At 33.8% G+C, this 20,653-nt stretch overlaps 5 protein-coding genes across 10 annotated transcripts in view; 2 read left to right on the forward strand and 3 right to left on the reverse strand.

Annotated features, from left to right (window-relative positions):
• Positions 1-8,010: 8,010 nt before the first annotated feature.
• LOC108977386 (UPF0562 protein C7orf55 homolog) lies at positions 8,011-8,681 on the reverse strand. The gene is made up of 2 exons (XM_018947049.1): positions 8,594-8,681; positions 8,011-8,526 (listed from the first exon to the last, which is right to left on the reverse strand). Exon 2 carries the CDS (start codon positions 8,523-8,525, stop codon positions 8,220-8,222), a length of 306 nt encoding a protein of 101 aa, XP_018802594.1. The 5' UTR covers position 8,526; positions 8,594-8,681; the 3' UTR covers positions 8,011-8,219.
• LOC108977385 (THO complex protein 7) lies at positions 8,618-9,837 on the reverse strand. Its single transcript, XM_018947048.1, has 3 exons — positions 9,728-9,837; positions 9,544-9,667; positions 8,618-9,485 (listed from the first exon to the last, which is right to left on the reverse strand). The coding sequence occupies exons 1-3, from the start codon at positions 9,735-9,737 to the stop codon at positions 8,819-8,821; spliced, it is 801 nt and encodes a 266-aa protein (XP_018802593.1). The 5' UTR covers positions 9,738-9,837; the 3' UTR covers positions 8,618-8,818.
• Positions 9,838-10,107: 270 nt separating this feature from the next.
• Positions 10,108-12,493, forward strand: LOC108977382 (little elongation complex subunit 2). The gene is made up of 2 exons (XM_018947046.1): positions 10,108-12,330; positions 12,433-12,493. Exon 1 carries the CDS (start codon positions 10,275-10,277, stop codon positions 12,324-12,326), a length of 2,052 nt encoding a protein of 683 aa, XP_018802591.1. The 5' UTR covers positions 10,108-10,274; the 3' UTR covers positions 12,327-12,330; positions 12,433-12,493.
• Positions 12,344-13,497, reverse strand: LOC108977384 (SRR1-like protein). The gene is made up of 2 exons (XM_018947047.1): positions 13,191-13,497; positions 12,344-13,132 (listed from the first exon to the last, which is right to left on the reverse strand). Exons 1-2 carry the CDS (start codon positions 13,322-13,324, stop codon positions 12,439-12,441), a joined length of 828 nt encoding a protein of 275 aa, XP_018802592.1. The 5' UTR covers positions 13,325-13,497; the 3' UTR covers positions 12,344-12,438.
• Positions 13,498-13,951: 454 nt separating this feature from the next.
• LOC108977376 overlaps positions 13,952-20,653 on the forward strand; it is a 115,500-nt gene continuing 108,798 nt past the window's right edge. For 3 of the 6 annotated variants that reach the window (XM_018947022.1, XM_018947028.1, XM_018947026.1), the window contains exons 1-2: positions 13,953-14,422; positions 15,759-16,053. The gene's annotated coding sequence lies outside the window, so the exon portion shown is untranslated. Of the gene's footprint in view, positions 14,423-15,758; positions 16,054-20,653 lie in introns of all 6 variants that reach the window. The other 3 variants (XM_018947025.1, XM_018947023.1, XM_018947024.1) reach the window with 3 other exon arrangements.

Raw genomic sequence — 20,653 nt, forward strand, 5'->3', positions numbered from 1 at the left:
ACCTGTTTTACAGTCTTTCAGTTCAGCTGCTCAGATATGTGAGCAACACTCCACTGTCTGTCGGTGGTGGTGCAGCTGTACTGACAATCCGGCTCGCTAACTGACTTGCTGATGGCTGCTTTTGTTTACGAAAATTTGTTCGCGTTGCTGTGTGTTCTTGTTGGCGTTTATTATTGTTTACCTCCCACCCTGATGACAAATGCAGCAACGACGACGACGACCATGACGGCAGAGACACAGCAAACATGCAACACGCTCCGGCCGACAAATGAACGAAAAACAGAACAAAATTGCTTGAAGCAAAAGCTACTTGTTTATATTATGTGTGCGCACCCTATGTATGGGTGCGTGTGTGTTGTTATTGTAGTGTGCCTATGGCATAAAGAATGCGTTGGAAAGTGCAACAACGCGAATTATGCCAAAGTCAGCCTAACCGAAGCTGAATTGCATTGAGCTGCATCAAACTGCCGATGACGACTATTGTTGTTGCTGCTACTGCCGCCGCTTGCTGCCTGCTACTTGTGGTCATGTGGTGGACATCAAAAGCGTATATAAAATTGAAATTGAAAATTTCAGCAAAGAATCGAGGCAGAAACTCGCTAGTGCGCTCATTGATTGTAGCGCCGTTAGTGCTGCACAGCTGAGGCTATCCACAGTTGAGGCGACCGACGCCTGCCGAGACTGACGGCTGCTTTTATGACTTATTGTCATTCAGTCAATTGTCCACCAATTGGCGACTGGCACCCATTAGCACCAACCGACCGTCCAATTGACATAAGCACTCACAAAGCAGTCACACAGCGTGTTGCAAGTTGTTGTTGCGCAAAGGATGTGGCTGTTGCTCCTTGTTGCGCCATTGTTTGCACAATTGTGCGAAAGGATGAAAAAGTCGGCTAGTCGGGGTCGGCTTATGTACTATTGGACTCGTTGTTGTTGTTACTGGTGGCTGCTGAATGTCATTATGCTTGCTTGCTGCGTTGTCTGGCGGTCATTTGAGTGCATAAATCCAGACACGCACCATTAACAAGCCATTAAGTGATGGTCGGTGCACGTGCACTCAGCGCCTATGGTTGTGCGTGTGTGTATGGTATTGCATGTATTTATTGTTGGTAGTACCATTATAACTGAGTTCAAAGCATTAAAAGGCATAACAATTTTCAAGGTCCTGACTCTAAATTCTGAAGTAAGTCATTAAAATAGTGGGAACGTTGGCTTTAATTAAAATACGTAATATATACTTACATAAGTATATATGTATATATATATGTACATACACATGTGTATGTATGTGTGTATATGTGTCTTACAAATCAATTGTTGAGAGTTTAGATCACTGATAGAACAAAAGCATTTAAATCCATCAGCTGCATTCGCTTTCAGAACGAAAATCAAAGGACGCTCTCAGAGAGAAAGGTTTCTAGAAGCTTTTTGCTTAAGGTTAACATTTAATAAAATGCATAGAGGCTCACTTACCATATCTTTCTTCGTGTCCGAAATATTTATCCCAAAATAAATTTAATTAACCGAAATATTGCTCATTTCTGATATAAACGCAATCCGAACAATATACATTTTATATAGTGGGTATACCGTAAATAGTCAACCAGAGAAGGTCTAGACCCATTCTTTACTTAAACCCCATTCATCTTCTTCTTCTTCTTCTTTATTTGCGTAGACACCACTTACGCGGTTATAGCCGAGTTTACAATATCGGGCCAGCCGTTCTTGCTATTCGCTGTTTCATGCCAATTGGAGATTCCAAGGGTAGGCATTACCTACTCCACCTGATTTATCCAACGGAGTGGAGGTCTTCCTCTTCCTCACTGCACCGAACACTCTCAGAGCCGGAGTGTTTTCACCCATTTGGACGACAGCTACCGTAGCCGCTGTCTCTTAATTCGCCGAGCTGCATATGTCGATGTCGCCGTATATCTCGTACAGCACATCGCTCCATCGACTGCGGTATTCGTCTTTGCCAACGCGCAAAGGACCATAAATCTGCCGCAGAATTTTTCTCTCGAAAACTCGTAACGTCGACTCATCAGWTGTTGTCATCGTTCATGCCTCTGCACCATATAGCAGGTCTGGAATAATAGACTTATATATAGGTTTTTGTTCGTCAAGAGAACACTTAACCTGTACTTCTCAATTGCCTACTCTGTTCGAAGTAGTACTTGTTTTCAAGAGTTATTTTGCGTTAGATTTCAAGGTTGATATTGTTGTAGGTGTTGATTTGATTTGACGGCTCCAATGATGTCGATGTCATCGTTGTACGCCAGAAACCCCATTATGTTTAAGAGAATGTGTCCTCTTAGTATCAATAAAATATTAGACATATTGAGTTCATGGATCTTCTTGCGGTTTAAAATCAACCAGAAGTTCGGAAATCCTTACATAAGGTATATGGTGGCTAGGAGAAGTATTGGGCAATTTTACAAATTTTGACACAAATTGATAGATTTTTTTTGTTATAACCAATCAACCTCGATGGTTCACACTTTCAATGTCTGGGAGCTTATTCTCTATTCTCTAATATAAAGAATATTGACTTTTTTAAAAAATCTGAAATTTTTACGTCAGAATTCCCGATTAAGAAGTAGGGCTGTTTTGATTTAAATCGAAATAAAGTTGTCTCTTTAATATTTGGGCATAAAATGGCAAGTTTACACCAAAATTTGGTGAAAGAAAGCAATTTTTTTCTTCAAAATAAAAAAAAAACCCCAAAAACTTGGTTATTTGAATTTTTAGCATAAAAATATGGTTGAAATATTGAAGTCAATATCAAAAAGGTACAGATTTTTTCGCTATCTACAGCATTTCCATATAACTTTTTCTATAGAATCGGTTGTTTTGCTGGAAATGATGAACTGTTTTTTAACCCTTAAAAACATTCAACCAAGCTCTTTCCCATGCCGACCTAAGATAGATAGCCGTAGATTAGTTTTCCTGTAATGTTTGTTATTTTATCTTTCGCTTTTTTTTTGGTTTCAAAATTTATGCTAAAAATAAAGCTGCTTGATTAATGTGAAGAATATGGAAAACATTTTTTTCATTGAAACTTTACAAAAGCTGATATTTCCTTGAGAACTATATTTTCGAACTATTTTGAACTATTTAAAATCCAATAAATATTCAAGTAAACATAGTTTTTAATTTAAATGATTTACTATGTTTCTAACTATGCACGAGCAAAGCTATTTATGTGCTGCAGCAAAATCACTACAAAAAAAAAAATTTTTTTTTTTTTGAACCATTCTGTCATAACTTGACAACTTAATTAGCTCACCGGATTAGCTTTTTCACATTGAAAATGACATCATATGCTTGTATTTTTAATTTAAAACGCCATCCACAACTACAAAGAAATTTGCAGATCGTGTAAAACAGACCGGCCAAATAAAATATATGGCTATTAGTAAATCATTGGCGGTGAAAATATATGTAGCAAAATAAATAAACAAAAAATAAAAGCCTGCGACTCAGAATGTCTAAAGGCTGGGAAACTTAATTTTTTTTTTCAATATGTGTTCATATAAATGTACTTTTATGCGAGTTTTTATATATTTATTTTAATACATACATTATTTTTATATTTATTTGTTAACATTAGGGTCGTCCTGAACAAATCAAAAGCTTATTGGTGTCGATTGGAAACGATTGAGATGATTTCACATGCGACATGGTTCTGTAAGTTCAATGAAATTCAAATTATTGGACACTCTATGAAGAAATCAGCAGTCATTTTTCCAATTTCCATAAAACGACCACAAGTACGACGTTTCAGTGACACATCTGTATTTTCTCTTACGAGCATAAAAACTAATAAATTAAAAATATAACTATTATAGTATGACAATATTCTATAAAGTTTTAGAAACCTGTTTCAAAAAATATACCAACATTTAAGGAACACCTTAAGGCGTATCTGTTTATTCTCGGCATGTTCGCATTTTTCGCACAGATTGAGTATAACGCCATCACCTATTGTTTCAAGTTAAAGTGTGAACAAATACTTTCCATTTCGCAAGTGTCGCATGTCGTATATTTAAGTATATATTATAGCAATAACAACAACAATGCACATTAGAATTTATAATGCTTAATAATTAGGCTAAAATGTGGCCGATTTGGCAAAAAGACAAAGAAGAAAAGCACAAATTGTCGGACTTCGTTGACTTAAATATTTACACTGAGCCAAAAAATGTAACGAGCAATGACAAAAACAACAATTAGAAACATAGGCGCAAAGATGTTTACGAAAATAGCAACGACGAAATGCAAGAGATATTTTCAATATACACGCACACAGTTATACATACATACATACGAATGCTCATAATAGGTGTAAACTAGATATATTTGGATAAATTTTTATTTTTGAGGTGCTTGTGCAGCCAAATGGCCGCCGGCGAGTGCGATGTTCAACTATCAAAACCTCGGCGCTTCTAAGTTTGTATGTACGTATACATATATTATAATTAATACATGCTTAAGTGGACAGGAAGAAATAAGAAATCAAACACCGAAAAATTAAAAATTTACAGTTCGATGTAAATAAAAAAAATGAAATTTAATAAAAAGAGAGTGACAATTTAGAAAGTTGGGAATCGAGCAAACTGGTAGACAAATATTAAGCTAGCATAATTAAAAGCAGTAAAAATAGCATTATGTTTTACTGCTTAAGGAATTTCTCGTCTATAGCACGAAAACTGTTGTTATTTTTGCAATTTATTCTAAAAGTAGGCTTTATAAAAATTTATCAGCTCTTTGAGCTAATCATAAATTCATTGAAATGGGCAATGTAAATTTCGGCTATGTCTACTGGTTCTACAAAGGTATGACTGCCGAGATATTTGCGTGCACTGAATTTTAAGGCTTACTGAATGAAATGCCCAGAGAACAATGTCCAGTAAGAATTCTTACGATTGCTGTAATATTCACTTTGCTAAAGGCAAGCAGTTCAATGAATTTCCTACTCTAGGCCAGTAGAATTTTGCACCTCCACAGCAGCTGGTTGTAGACCAATGCCTGCTAAGCGCCTCCGAAGTCCACAGGTGCAGTGTTAGAGCGTAAGATGACAACGGAGTTCGGACTTGTTCTACTCCGATGTGAGTGGGTTACTAATGCACCATCTTGCTAACTCATTGGTTTTGCAGTTTTCAGTGATTTCACTATGACCGGGTACTCAAACGAATTTGATGATGAACTGGCATGAGACTATTTTTGGTAAGGATAGATACTCCTTGACTAACTTTGAGCGCACAGTTTGCGAGCTCAATGCAAATATCGTCGCTCTGCTGTCGGAGTGCATGATCACTCTGACAGAAGCTGTACTCCGGAGAAGTAAATCTAGTGTTGTCTTAATAGCAGCCACTAATTGAAAAAGAAAACAGTAGTCTAGTAGCCTAGAGCTAAACCACTTTCGAAACAGTATTTTAAAAATTTAATTATTTATAAGTTTTTCTTGAGAAATGGAAAAACACAACCTTTCGACCTAGCAGTAGGTTTTGGAAACATTTCAAGTTGAGTATACATAATAATCGCAAAACAAAAAGAAAATCCGCCATGTTGTCGCAATAGAATGCAGACAGCGACAGATTTTTTTAACTTCCAGTGCAGACTAACGACTGCAAAAAGAAACATTTCCCCTTCTCCTTATTGAGCACGAAGTTCATTTATCAAGGTCAATATTTTCTACTTCAATGCTTTCACTTTCTTTGTAATCGCGTAGTTAAGTTAAGTTTATACCATTTATTGGTGGACAATAGAAATTTGCAATGCATATCAAGAATAACAACAATAACAGACAGTAGTTAGCATTTAAATTGTGCAAGAAAATTCTTTCGCTTATCGTGCAATTAACTTCAATTAAAATTAATTGAAAACTTCGCATAATCAGTTTCATACAAGACGAAAGAGAGTCAGTTGTACACGATTATTACTTCGAATGAATATTAAAAGCGTAGATTTTTACAATTATTTATGAATCTACGTATCAGCAAAATATTCAGCTAAGGAGGACCATTTAGAATGCTACTGTATTATCTTAAATGGAGTATGTAGGTACTTTAGGTAGATTAGCACTCTGCCAGACATTTCCATATTTCTACCAGTAAAAGTTTACTCTCGCCGATTTAACGGTTTTTATCACCGATAGAATATTAAGGACCATTTTCTCAGTGTCTGGTCAGCAGCCATCTGTCAGTTAAGTTCTGGTTAAAAAAATGTTCTTTAAAAATCTTGGTTAAGTTAGCCAGAACTTAATAGGCAGATGGCTGCTAACCAGGCAATGCGGAAACGGCCCTAAGAGTCCAACTTCGTAACAGCAAAACAATGTATTCAAATAAATTATCAGCGCATATTTAGGTGAAGAAAATGAAAAAGAAATAAGAATTTTTTAATTCTTTGCTGTATTTATTTTGGCTTTCAGAAAGAAATATATGTATATACATACATATATGTACATATGCATATAATATAATAAATATCAGGCGTCTTCATCTGTAGTGACAATATATGTATGTATGCTTTCCTCGCCATTGTGTACTCACTTAACCGCCAACCATTTCGTCAAATTGAAAATAATGAATAAATTATAGAAATTGATGAAAAGTTCAAAAGCGCGTTGAACTTATTTATTGTTGTGCAGTGTGTTTATACGCCATTGAGCAAGCATACGCCATGCACGCAGACGTTTTCTCTGTTTTTGCTGTACTATAGTTAACTTTACTTAACATCAAGATCTTGCAGCTTATAGAAATAACAATAACAATAAGGAAAGCTGGCAAAGGCGTAGGCAGAGTGATCGACACTACGCTAGTATGAGCACAATGTATGGCATACAATTTAGAATTTCATGACGCAAACAAAGTAATAAACTAATTTATATTTATGTAGAATAGAATAGGAATGAACTGTGGTTCGTGGTTTTCAAGAATGCAAGTAGAACTATGTGGCGGATATTTACGTATATAAAAAAAAAGCCTATAAAAATAAATAAGTTTATTAAAGACTCCTAGAAATTGGATATATGCACATATGTAAACACAGAAATCTAGACCCATCATGGTAAAGAGAAACTAGGGAAATTATGGATATTCGATGATTTGATGAATTTGAGAACGTCTAAACTATTTAGTGATCAGTATTTTATATCTTAATTGGACACCTAAATCCGTAACTACAAGTCCACCAACTTTCACGCCCCAAATTTCAATTTATAGAAACCTAAAATTAAAAAAAAAAAAAAAGTCCTACATAGTTTGTTTTTCTAGAGTCATGTATGTGTGTAAACGTACGCACGTTATGCTACAAAGCGCTGATATTAATTGAATATTTGCATGCACAAATAGTTGTTTGCCTTTTCGTCTCTCACAACCACCTAACCGCAATGCACCCATATATCTGCAAATGTATTCGCTAAAATGAGGTATTTACAAAAAGGAAATAGAAAACTAAACAAAAATTCCCTACTCCCACTTCACTTACTTGCAGCACGTTTAACTTTCATATGCAAGTCAATCGTTCTCCTACAAAACATTTACGCAGCAACGGTAATTGCACTCCCATGGCGGGCACTGAGCTGACGGCAACAAGTGTGCAAGAATTTCTTTTGTCAATAGCGAACAATGTAAGAACGAATGCAAACCACCAAAATTATTTATATATGTATATACATACATATGCAGAAATTGCCTTCAGCGCGCTTTTCTACTTTGTATGCATTCGTATTGTGGGGACAGCGGGGTATGATTCCTATTGATTTCATTGACTTCGGCATTCAGTTAATATGTATTTACAATCTCTTATTTATATATTGCGTGTTGTATGTTCATATACACATAGTATTATATAATATATCAACTTATACTACTTTACTAAAAACCATGGTACGATAATTGAAAAAATCTTGCCTCAAAAACCTGTATTGAGTAAATACATATCTGATTTCACAGTGGACACGGCGACATTGCTTTGGTATTTTTGAATCCTTCAAAAAATCAAATCACATTATTACATTATATATATATTACTATCTAACATTTTCCATTTATTAAGGTCCAAGAATATATCAATATCATTTTACGTTTTTCTTGCATTGATATTATTGAATCCATCAAAACACTACATCCAATCCAATATTAGGTTAAGCTATCTATAAATGGTTATTTTAACATATTAATGAACCAAATGTAGTTAATATTCATCATTATATATTTCTATTTGGGATCTGTTGGCAATTTGAAGCCAACTAAATCCGCAGTTTCTTTGACGCTGCGTTCACCACGCCCATGGTAATCTTTGTACAATTCGTTGTATTTTCGCAAACTGGATAAGTATGTTAAATATGTTTGACCCAAAAACAAAGCCTCATCTCGTGCCTTACACAATTGCAGATCTGTTGTGGAATATTTCTTGTATTGTGCCAGGATATATCGCGCGGCCAGCGAGTTTTTAATGCAACCTTTAGGTGAAGCCGAACGTAGCTCTTGTAATAATGAGCGCAAAGTCTTTGTTGAAGTCATACTGAAATAAGTTAATAAATTTTAATAAATTAACTAAATGCGTTAATAATTAATTTTATATTTATCACCTGAATTACAAAACAACTTTGAACTAATTTTTACACAAACGTTTATCAGCTGTTATTGACAGATGAATCTGGTTGCCGACAATTCGTTTATTTATTATTTACTCGCTACACTTATTATCGTAAAAGATTATAAGAAATTGAACGTAAATTTTTTGGGAAATTTGTGAAGTTTTAATAATTTTTATAGTCTTCTTAATCGGAATCAATAACGAGGTAGTCTAATTGCTAGGGAACTGTTACGGTTTCCTCCATCTTTACATCATTCTCGTCTTTATCAATACTTAATTCTAGTATAGCGTCTTCATCCACCGACATATTTCCTTTTGAACCATTCTCATCTGTAGGAAAATCCTTTTTTATCGTCTTACCGTCGATTAACTCTATTTTCTCTGCACGCACAGGTATTCCCTCATCATCAGTTAGATCCATAATGTCCAAGCCATTCAATTCCTCATCGTCACTACTTTCACTGCTGCTATCTTCTTCTAATTGTGCTTGCAGTTCTCGTATCGAATACATGAGCAGTGTAAAATCATTACGTCGCTTTTGAAATTTACGTTCTAACTTTATTTTCTTTTCCATTAATTCGGAAAGATCTCTTTTGAGAGCATCTATTTGTTTGGTTGTGTCCTTACGGTCGGGTTGTTCCTTAATCACCTTTGCCAGCATGTCGTACTCCATTTTGTTCTTACGTATTTGTTTTGCTAGTACAAGTTCACGTTTACTTTCTTCAATTTCATTTCTAGCCAACTCTATACTCTTTTCAATGGAATCGGAGAGCTTTGCATAGTTTTTCAATTCTTCATGTATCATTTTAGACGTATAATCTGTTTTCGCCGCCGCAAATTCACATTGTGCCATTTGTGCCAGCAGTCGATCGTATATTATTTGACTAGATTTAGGAAAATGATTAAAATATAAATGTAAATAAATAAGTTAGTAGTATTTACTTGTTTTCTGGAGAATCATTTTTGGAAAAAGTCCATTTGAGGAATTGTTTGAGTAACATGTTAAGACGTCGGTCATCGCCTGTACCATCTCCATCAATTAATAAACGCCGTTTTATAATCTCCTCTGTTATGTATGAAAAGTTGTTTAATAATAAATCGTAATAAATAAATAAATACTACTCACCGTCAGACATTGTCGAATTTTTACAGATTATTACAGAGGCTTTCCAAAAAAATCCTTTCAACAAGCTTTAAGATTAAACAATATTGTGACACAATAACAAAGGCGAATGTCAAACTTAAACGACACAGATAAAACAACATATTTACGGCGAACTCTCCAATACGAGCCAGCTAGAGATGTGAGGCAAGAATGCAGCGAGTGTGGGCGAATTCGCTTACTGCTATAGTCGATTATTATCGAAATTTGGATATCATAACGTTCTGATAAATCTTAATAAAGTTTTGTCACATGTGAAAAAAATTGTCTATAACGAACTTGTATCATTAAATTGATTATTTTTACTTAATAATCAATTGAAAGTTCTTTTCTGTATAGCTTAGCTTTTTCCACTTCTTTATTTATTTTTAGTCTCGCTCGTTTTGTAGCGCTATCAGCTGACATGTTTACAACTGTTTATAAACAATTCGCGTGGAAAAAATAGAACAGTGCATATTACCAAAGAACTAAATTTATTTTATTATACCGTTTATTATTAATTTGTATTAAAATGAACAGTAAACGTCCGCGGAGTACTTTCTTCCAAAATCAACCGTCTTACACTCACTTCAATAAATCATTTGAAGACCCAACCGACGCATTATTTTGTCATTTGAACGAACTGCATCCTGTTTTCATGAAGCCTGAACACCAAGAAAATGGCTATAAATACGAAATTTTATTGGATCCACGTAATGGAAAGGTGGTGGATAATATTTTATATGACTACTCAGGAGGCGTAAAAGAAAGGAATGGATTTTTTCAAATTTTACTGCCTTCCAATATGACTAAAAGGGATCATATCATTGGTTTACGCGTATTGCAAGCATGGCAAGAGTACAAGGAAGTAAGCGAAGAGGATGTATTTCTCTGGCGAAAACTAGATAAGAAAAGAACGAGAGACAAAGTTAGATTTGACCAATTTGTTATAGAATTCTCCCGCACACAAAAGGAATCGATTTACGCGCCGTGTAAACGTTTGGTTAACCTTTACAAACAATTATATTCCGCAAAATTAAAACAATTATTAGAGGATTATCCAGAGAACATAGCCTTAAACACATGTGCCGGGCTTCCACATCCGCAGAGTTTTAACGCTAGTCTGATTACATATTTGCAAATAGAAGATGTGCGTTTGCTTACACGTCGTGGTTGGGTACCGGTGCTAGGAAATTTTTCTGGTGAATTTCAACGACTGAATTCGTGGATAGAAAACTACATGAGTTATTATATTAATAACATGAAATCTGTATCCCAAGACGCTAGCACGTGGCAAGGAAATATAGAATCTGAAAAACCAGCGCACCAGATTTATATACCATTGGAATCGTTATTATTTCTATTGACAGCGGGCAGTAGTGTCGACTTGCCCACTGAAGTGCCTTTGGAAATTTCGGATAGCAGTGTAGAAAACTTTAAAATTTTAAAGTTTAAAGAACCGTTTCCGCCGCGCGTTTGTGGTTGGTTTGCGCACAAACAAGTAGTTGAAAACGCATTTGAAGCTTTGTTGAATAGAAATAACGATACGCAGTGGTTGCATGTAGAGCACTATAATGCCGAATTGCAGAAAATTAAAGAAGCACCTGAAATTCGAGCAGTTAATCATTCGGAAACGGATTATCGCGTATACAAAATTGATGAGTATTTGGAAAAATTCAGGATTACGAAAGATGAAGATTGTGTCAAAACTAATTATGCTGTCATTAAATGGGATCTGAGTGGAAAGGTAGATGAGAAAAACACAACACATTTACAATTTTTCACAAAATTAAAATGCTCACCATCAAATGATGTATATGGTGCACAATTATTGAGCAGTTACTCACTCAAATTAGAATATAAACCACAATTCGGCGCCGAAGAAATGACTAAGTATGAATTAATACAAGAATGGTTTCGATTAAAGCTGTTTGGTGAATGTAAAGGATTTTCCAATTACGGCTTATGTCTTCGTGTTACAGCCAAAGACTTCAGCATGGAGTTGGAGCATAAATTAATTTTAGCAGGCATCGAGAAACAACTTTCTGAATTGTATCAAATACATATGCCCAAATTGTTAACAGGACTAGCAGATACTTTGAACTTATTGGCGAAAATGCCAACAGGGAAATATTTTCTGCGTTTCAATTCAAAATTTTCTAACAAACTTTTGTTGTCAGCTCCCTCTAAAGAGATCACTACGAACACAGTTTTCTTGCATTCGCTTATTAAGACGGAACCCACCGATTTAATTTTTATGACAGAAGTTCCACACTTGCCAATAAATGGCTTATTGTGCAGTGCTCTACATAAGCACTACAAAATAATTCCTTGTGCATTGAGACCACGACTTCCGCATACACAACCCAAAGGTATTAGCAAAGTAATCAGTGACGAGGAGTACATACAGCGTCGTGTTAAGACTAAATTAGAATTACAGCAGAAAATAATTGATCAACGTATACAATTAGCGAAGTCTTTTCGAAAAAAAGTGAAATCGAAAAAGGCTTCACTAAAAAAAAAGCGTAGAGATGGCGAGAGAGCTAATGACGAAGCTCTGGAAAAATTTATAAATGAATTTTAATTATGTAAGACATTTAATTTACCAGCTAAGATATGTTTTTATAAATATAATTTGTGCACTATTATTTATTAACTTAAATTACCTATTTCTTAAACTAATTTAATAGGCAGCGTTACGTTAGGCTGAGTTTTCCGAACTCCTCCGCAGAGATCATTTTAACATCGGTATATGTTGGTGCTTCTCTTTCATTCCAAAAAGGATTTTCGGAAGCAGGTAGTGATGCCATTGGAAACACATGTACTGACAAATCATTAAAAACATTGTGTGTTTCATAATCATCCTCTATTTGATATTCTTTGACATAAGGCAACACATCCAATATATAACTTGAATCCAACCTCAATAAACGCTCGGTTTTGCTAAGCGACAAACTTTCAAAACTATTATTTATAAGTACCAAATGTTTTAAACATTTTGGACGCCAATTTCTCCATAGCAAATTGTTGGTCAAACAATTCGGACAATGTGGAAGATAGAATAATGTGCGATCGTCTACGGAATACTTTGCTTCACAATTTTCCGACATTAGCGCACAATTGAGGCGTTGCAAAATTTGTTTTTCACTCTCACGAAATACTGGATCAAAATATATGGCTTCATCAATGCTATAATGTCGTTGTGTGCAAATAATGAAAGCCAGCTGATGTAATGCTTGAAAGTTGCGAGAGAAAGGACCGATACCAAAACAAACTAGACGCGCAAATTTCTCATTTTCGATTAACGCCTTCAGGCTTTCGTCCACAGTCTCCATTGCCTGTATAAAGTAATCACTGCCCACCATCTGGGTGCATAACTGTTCCAGGCGTCTAGGAATGAAAATGTATTAATTTGGGTAGAGAACTAAATTCCGGGGATTTGTTGTACTTTAAAAATGCGTCAATATCCACTTCCTTCTCGTCTTTTTCATTGCAACGTTCTGATAACCTTCGTAGTCTTGGGTTTATGGATCTGCGTGCAATCCATTTTTTTCTTGTGACTGCGCGAAATTCTTCTGACATATTGGAGGATCTTGTTTTATTTATTCCACTTTACAATTATAAATAATTAAATTTATTGAACAAGAAACTCTAATTGCAGTTTTTACACTTTGACAGTTTGTTTCGTTGCTAATTCGTAAACACGTTGGCCAGAGAACGTAAAAAATACGTTCTTCGCGTTTAGTATAGTTTTCATAATTTTAAGCTGTTTGCATGGTGACTTATTTCAAATTTGTGTTAGACGGTTGGAAGTCAAATCGATTTAAATAATTTTCCTTAAAGTGCATAAATAGAATAATACTTAAACGAAATATTGCATATATACTAGTAAAATATTTTAATTATATTGAAGCAATTCATCGATATGGCATCTGCCATATTTGCATCCAACAACATCATTTCCGTTACAAGTTGGAATCCAGCAGATATTCTAATAAGAACTGCTTATCATTGCGTGAAGTTTAAGATAGGTATATGCAGTGTTGCACTTCCGATTTCCTGTAGCGCAGTGTATGTAAAATTGAGATGTTTGCATTTTCGGCTAACTCACTTACCGACTCCAAACGTTGCTGCGAGCAGATCAGAACGAAGCAGAAACTTGTTTACTTCGGTACTCTGCTGTGGTGAAACTCGCTGCGTTGACTTTCTGGCACACATGAACCTACCAAGCAAGTGATCGTACGTCAGTCGCGAACGAGCAGGGCTGCAATTCAAACGTGTACAACGGACAACAAACGGGAAATAGCTTTGATCGTGTACGAATAGTGATGCACTAACACGCTTAAACGAATTTTCTGCAGTTATTTACAATTTAATGTTTTGTGTTGAACAACGCAAAGTGGTAACGAAATAGTTAAGGCAAACTTATTTATGTTTAAATGTGATTAATTGGCCATTAAAGATTAATTGTGAAACATTGTGTAAAACTGATTTGAAAAGTGCTTGATGTGACACAGTTAACGGTAAATTTTATGTTTGAAAAACTGACCATTAATTTAATGACAAATGGATAAAACTAAAAGCATAACAAACCATTCGAACTCTAAGACGTGAAAAATTTATTCGAAAATTAATTAAAAGAAAATATAAAATTAAAGTGTTAGAGCAATAAATTATTGTGTAAGTAAATTAAATTGCAGATCAACTACTTTTTAAACACTAACATAATTAATGCGTGTTTAAATAACTAACACTGAAAACTAAATTAATACAAGACATTAACTACACAAAAACAAAAACATTTAAACGAAAAATTTACAACTACCTTTAACAGCAAACAGTACATATGTACGTGAAATGAACGCTCAAGTGTTATTGTTTGTGTAATGGAGACATAAAAACGTGCATAGTGCAGTGCTGTGTTGGTGAAAAAGAAAATTAGCACGAGTTGTTGACTCATTGCAAATTGTCAACTTAATTCTAACTACGTATTTACTCCGACAAAGTACAACTCGTTATTTACACATACATGTATTCGCGCAAAATAAACATCACCTTTAGCACAACACTAGAAGACCGCAGATTCACGCGAGATAAAAATAAAAAAACATGTAACTGATATTCTTTTGTACACTGTCAGAGGTTTATTTTGCGCGAATTTAATAGCGCACGAACAACACAGCGATTACAAAACAAAAAACAAAAAAATACAACGAGTTAGGTAAAAACAAAACAAACAAGCAGTTACTCGTATACATTACAACGGCTCCTTTTACAGCGTGCATTTATGCACTCGTTTAAGTTGATAGATTTTCGGCTTTGGTGTTTAAATTCGAGCTGCTCCCATTTTGGTGCGCGCACCTTACTCAACACTGCCTTCAAGGCGTTGATGTTGACGATCTACAGCTGTTGTGACTGCAGAGTGAACAAAGCAACAAACAAAATATACATACAGTACATACACATAAGCAGCGAAAAAGTGAGAAATGTAAAACATAAAGTGCAAATTTGGCACAACAACGCCAACAAACAAAACTTGCCTTAAACGGCACCGCTTGCAACAGTTTTACGTTCGGTCGGTCGGTTGGTTGTTTCGTTGGTCAGTTAGTCAGTTAACATACGGTACGGTTACAAAGAACGAGCTTTTAAAATTTTGCACACGTTCGTGTTTAAAGCCGGTGAGTGAGCGTGCGTGCGTGTATGTGCTCCTTTAACGTCAATATTTCGCAAGTAGAACAAACCAAGTAAAAGAAAATAGTGCAAAAGTTAAGGTACGCTCGAAAGCCACACAAGCACAAAAGAAAAAAAAAAACAAAAACGAATAACCGACGACACCGAAATTTGCTGTGAAGACAAAAGAAGCCAATTGGCAGATTGTTTCCTTTTCCTTTTTTGTAACTTTCCGTTGTGCGCGCAAATCGTTATTTTTTCGACGTTTTATTTGTTTTCGCGCTCTTACGCTAACTTTGTTTCATTTCTTTCCAATTTATTTTCCTTTATATACATATTTTTTTAGAGTGTAAGCACTTCAATTTGCATAAATTTTTTCGACATTTTGCACCTCTTTTATATTACTTTGAGGCAACGTTGTAAGCCATTGAAAGTCTACACATAGTTACAGTGCAAATAACAACAACACTAACAACAAATAAAAACCAAATCGACGCCAAGAACAGCCGGCTCGTGTAGCCACATAATATCGGCAATATTACTTTTCTGCTGACGCCACCATTTCATATTTTTAACGATAAAGTGAATATCGACAGTGAAGGCATAAAATAAAAAGAAAACGACAACAACGAAAGAGCAAGGTAAGTGCTAAGCATATCAAATTAGCAATGTAAAGTGAGAACTCAGTTGTATTATAAATATGTGTGTGTGTGATATTGCAATAATTTGCCAGATTTCTGCATGCGCATTTGAGGCGTGGGAACGAAGTGGCGATGCTGAAAATTTAAACACTTGCCAATTATGTATCGAGAAATAAAACTTCAGGCCTTTTGTGCGCCTTTTTATGGCAAAATAACATAAGTAAATATGAGTGACAATGTTAAAGCAATCGGCGAGATCTTGAGTACTGTTCCTGAATTTTAGATATGCCATATTAAGGTCGCGCGGCCTATTTGCTTGAGTCCTGGTTAGATCTCCTAAAGTTCAATGCTCTGGGTGGGAAGTCGCAAAAAACAGTTGGTTTGGCAAAAAATCAAATTTAAATAAAAATATTTTTTTTTTGTTAATGATAAATGTTTTTTTAATGAAAAATAATTTTAATGAAAACAATTTTTATTTTTTTTTAATTTATTTATTTCCTTTGTTATTTTGTTTGTATTTTAAATTATCTGTCAGCTTTTGTTTATCGATAGCATAATGTATGCAGTTTCCATTTAAGGTGGAATTTGTTGGTTTTAATTGAAACAGAAGGATAAACAATTTTGTTATAAACCCTTTTATATCTGCAAATTAGTTACGCTAATATTTTTAATGAAATTTTTACAAAAACAGTTGCATTAACGATTAAATAAAATATTTTATTTTATAATTCCGAAACCTTAATTAAAAATAGTTTTCACATATGTATGTATGTAATCTCGAAATTTGGAAAAATTTTTTTGAAATTTTCGAAACTTAAAAATAATTCATTTATCCCTAAAATCATATTAAAAATTAAACAGTGAAAAATTGAGAAAAATATTAATCCCATTATTTAAAAATTAAAATTAAAAGATATTTAAAAATTTTGCATCACAAACCTTTTAGATTTCACTTTACTTAACAGCGGATCGAAAAAATTCGATTTAAAATTGCATAACACAAATTTGGTAATAATCAGCTTAGTAGCATCATTAGTTATGCGTGTGTATGTGTGTGCGCTTTCTCATATTTTTTTTACAGTTTCAGCTTGACAATTCGTTGTGCTGCAGTTTCACCTAAAAACATTTTGCTGTCGTCTGCCTGTATGCATTGCCTTATGCAAGCGACAGTGTGTGTATGTATACCACGTACACATAAACATGTGTCTGTATGTATGAACCACAAGCAACATAAATGCAAAGTGCCGACAACCAACACTTTTCTCCACGAAAACCACAAACAAGCTAACCAACCACGACAATAACAACAATTTCGAAACACTCAAAAAAAAAAAAAAAACAATTGCGTCGAAAAAATTTGCTGGCGTATGTTGTTGTGCTTTATATGCACTTATCGTTGTTGGCAACAAAGTCTTGGTAAAACTTCAGCGCTTTGACAACAACAGCAAATCATAGTGGAAACATGCAAGCTTAACAGTTGTTGCGGCGTCTGTTTTATTGCCTCACTGATGGGTTGGTGGGGGTGTAGCGTCGGTGTTTGGTAGCCGTTCAGACAACAGAAAACATTTTCACAAACATAGAAACTATTTTCTTTTTACTTTTGTTATTGTTTTTCTCTTTAAAGTTGTTATGGCTGCTGATTTTCTGGAAATACTTGCTTTTTATGTTTCAACCGAGAGTTTGTATATTTGCATGTATTTATTTTTACTTTTTGCATACATTTATGCACTGATTTGTTGTTGTAAGTGTGTATGGGAGCAATGTGCTAATAGTTATCCGAACAATATATTCTGAGATTTCAGCATTGCCTTGTACAAGTATTTGTATCGAATTTTGTATATGTATGATAGACTTTATTTTGATCAATCAGTTTGTATGGCAGCTACTTCTACATACATATAAGAGTCCTTTATAGCGATTCCAACAAAGATCGCAGCGCAGTTTCTTGGGAAGAAAAGAACGTGTGCCAAATTTTAGACCTGAGGGAGTAGTTCTCGTATATACAGGGTGTTAGAAACTTCGTGGCAAACTTAATATAGCCTATTGGGGGTACAACAATATGAAGGAACTTTAAAGTAGGTGAATAATTTTTAAAGTTTCTATATCTAAGATTTTTAATTTTCACTTTTAAAAATCTTAAATAAATTATATAAATTTTCAAAATTAAAAAAAAAAAATAATTCGTCTTTAACAATAAAATTTCAAAAAAAAAACATAAGTGGAAAAAAATTAAATTTCTGAAATGCAAAAAATAATTCGTCTTTAAAAATAAATTTTTAAAATTAAAAAAAAAAATTGCTTTTAAATTTCTCTAAAATAAAAAAAAATTAATTCGTCATTAAAAATTTAAAAATTAAAAAAAAAAAATAGTTAAAACTTTTTCTGAATATTTCTTAAACTCTTTTAGATATTTTAAATCTTGTCTCGTATACGTATTTTTTTCAACCAGTTAGTGGAATATTCACTGAATCTTCAATTAATAAAGTTCAAATATCTTTTTAATGATGTAAAATTTGTTTTATAGTTTATTAAAAATATAATTTATAAAAAATTAGCAAAGATAATTGTTAAAAAGTTAAATTTTTTAAATCCTTAAATCATTTTCGAATGCAACCATATACGTTATTAACTAATATTCCTAATTTTAACTGTCGTTTTTACAAAAAACAAAAAACAATAGAAATACAGAGAAACAAATTATTTAAATTTTTTGGTTCGAAAACTTAAATAATCAAAAGAAAATGCTAATATTATATATTTATTGTAATAAATATTTTTTTTTAAAGCAAATAATATTTTTAATCGCTAATTCGACAAATTTATTATAATATTAATTTTTTAAAAATCTTAAAAAATATATATAAAAATAATAATATAAAAATATAAAAAAATCAAATTGAAAATAACTAAAACGACTTTTCAATATTTCCCACGAAATTGTGCAGACAAATTAACAAGTTTGTCGCTTAAGTCTTTTGTTTTTGCACAAATTAAAAATAATTCGCAAACTACAACTGGTTATAACATTTATTAACGCTTTTTCAGTAACTCATAGTCAAGTTAAATTGAAAATTCGTTCAAGTTGCGGATTTATAATCTCAAAAAGGGCAAAAAAGAATTATACTGTTAAGAGAAACTAGGTTTGTAGCGGTTTTCAAAACCAGCGGCGCAAATAATTTGAAATCAATTCCAATTTCAGCTGTCATTTTCACTAATTTTTAATGTTTACCGATTTAAATAGTTGGCAAAGCGGTTTTTCGAAATTTTCAATGATTATGCGTTTTCACTTTCCCTTTTGCACCACCTTAGCTGCAACAAATTCATTGACACCTAGCTCAACGCCACTGGCAAAGCCTAGACCAGTTTCAATGATGTGTTGCATAAATTTGCCTTTATTAAAAACATTTTGAAAATCAAAACAATTAGAAAACAGTTTAATTTCACTTTCAGTGGCAACCTGTTCACTTAGCAGCCACCTTATTTTCACATTAGAGTTCACTCTCATACATATGCACACATAAATAAATTGTCTTAACTGCATTTGACTGCTTCAACGGTTTTTTTTTTTTGTTTTTTGTTTTTATTATTTTTGTGAGTGCCAACGCTATGACTAAAAGAGCCTCACGTGCATATCACGAACAAATTATGTAATAAAAGTCAATATAAATAACATATGCATGCACACATGTGTTTTTGTAGATGTACATAACTGCACCCAACAACAGCAGCGCCTGCGCGAACAATACCTGCAGCAGCAACGGTGGCAGCGCCTTGTTAAGGTTGATGAGTGGAGCAGTGCGCTCACCTGTTGTTCGCTCGATTAGCTCACCGCGCCGCCGTCATACCGTTATGCATTTTATGGACAACGTCGTGACACGTTCGCTGCCAATTTATATGCGCAAATAGTCAAGTTGAGGAGATATTACCTAAATATTTACGTTCGCATTGTCTGGGAGAAAGTTAAATGAAATGTCTATAGCTAAGCAGGCGCTGGCACCTCCACACACGCACACTCATATATCCATAGAAAGGCATAAACAAGTATTGCTTTGCTAATGTGAGCAATCCCATGCAAAGTAAATGAATAATAAAGTTTTCGCCGAATGCGTTATTGAATATTATTATTATCATTCATTAGCATTTTATATTAACCTACTTGAGGCGGTTCGTGATTTTACGTTTCATAGCGTCTGTTTTGGTGTTGCCGAAATCTGTGCACTATTTGCAAATTAAGTAGTTTTTGATTGATGATTACTTCAAAGACAAAATTAATACAAATTTATGGCAAAATACATACGTACATACATATGTAGTACATTTACAAAAAAACAGGGCGGTTACTGCACGTTGAAGACTATATAGCCATATTTTTGAGTGAAAAGCAGTTTGATAGCAGTACGATAAAATGTTTTTCCTTAAAAGTAAAAAAAAAAATTAAATTTTTTTTACAATATTGACTAAAATTAAAAAATTAATTTTAATAATAATAATTTGAATGAATAAAATCTGTTTCTTTAAAAAATTATATTTTGGTTTTTACAAAATTTCTTTAAGTTTTATAAAACAAACAAAACAAAAATACAAAATTTCTTACATTGTT

The sequence above is a fragment of the Bactrocera latifrons genome, unplaced genomic scaffold (genome assembly GCF_001853355.1).
Source record: "Bactrocera latifrons isolate USDA-ARS-PBARC rearing strain unplaced genomic scaffold, ASM185335v1 scaffold_88, whole genome shotgun sequence".
In the NCBI taxonomy this organism is placed as follows: Eukaryota; Metazoa; Arthropoda; class Insecta; order Diptera; family Tephritidae; genus Bactrocera; species Bactrocera latifrons.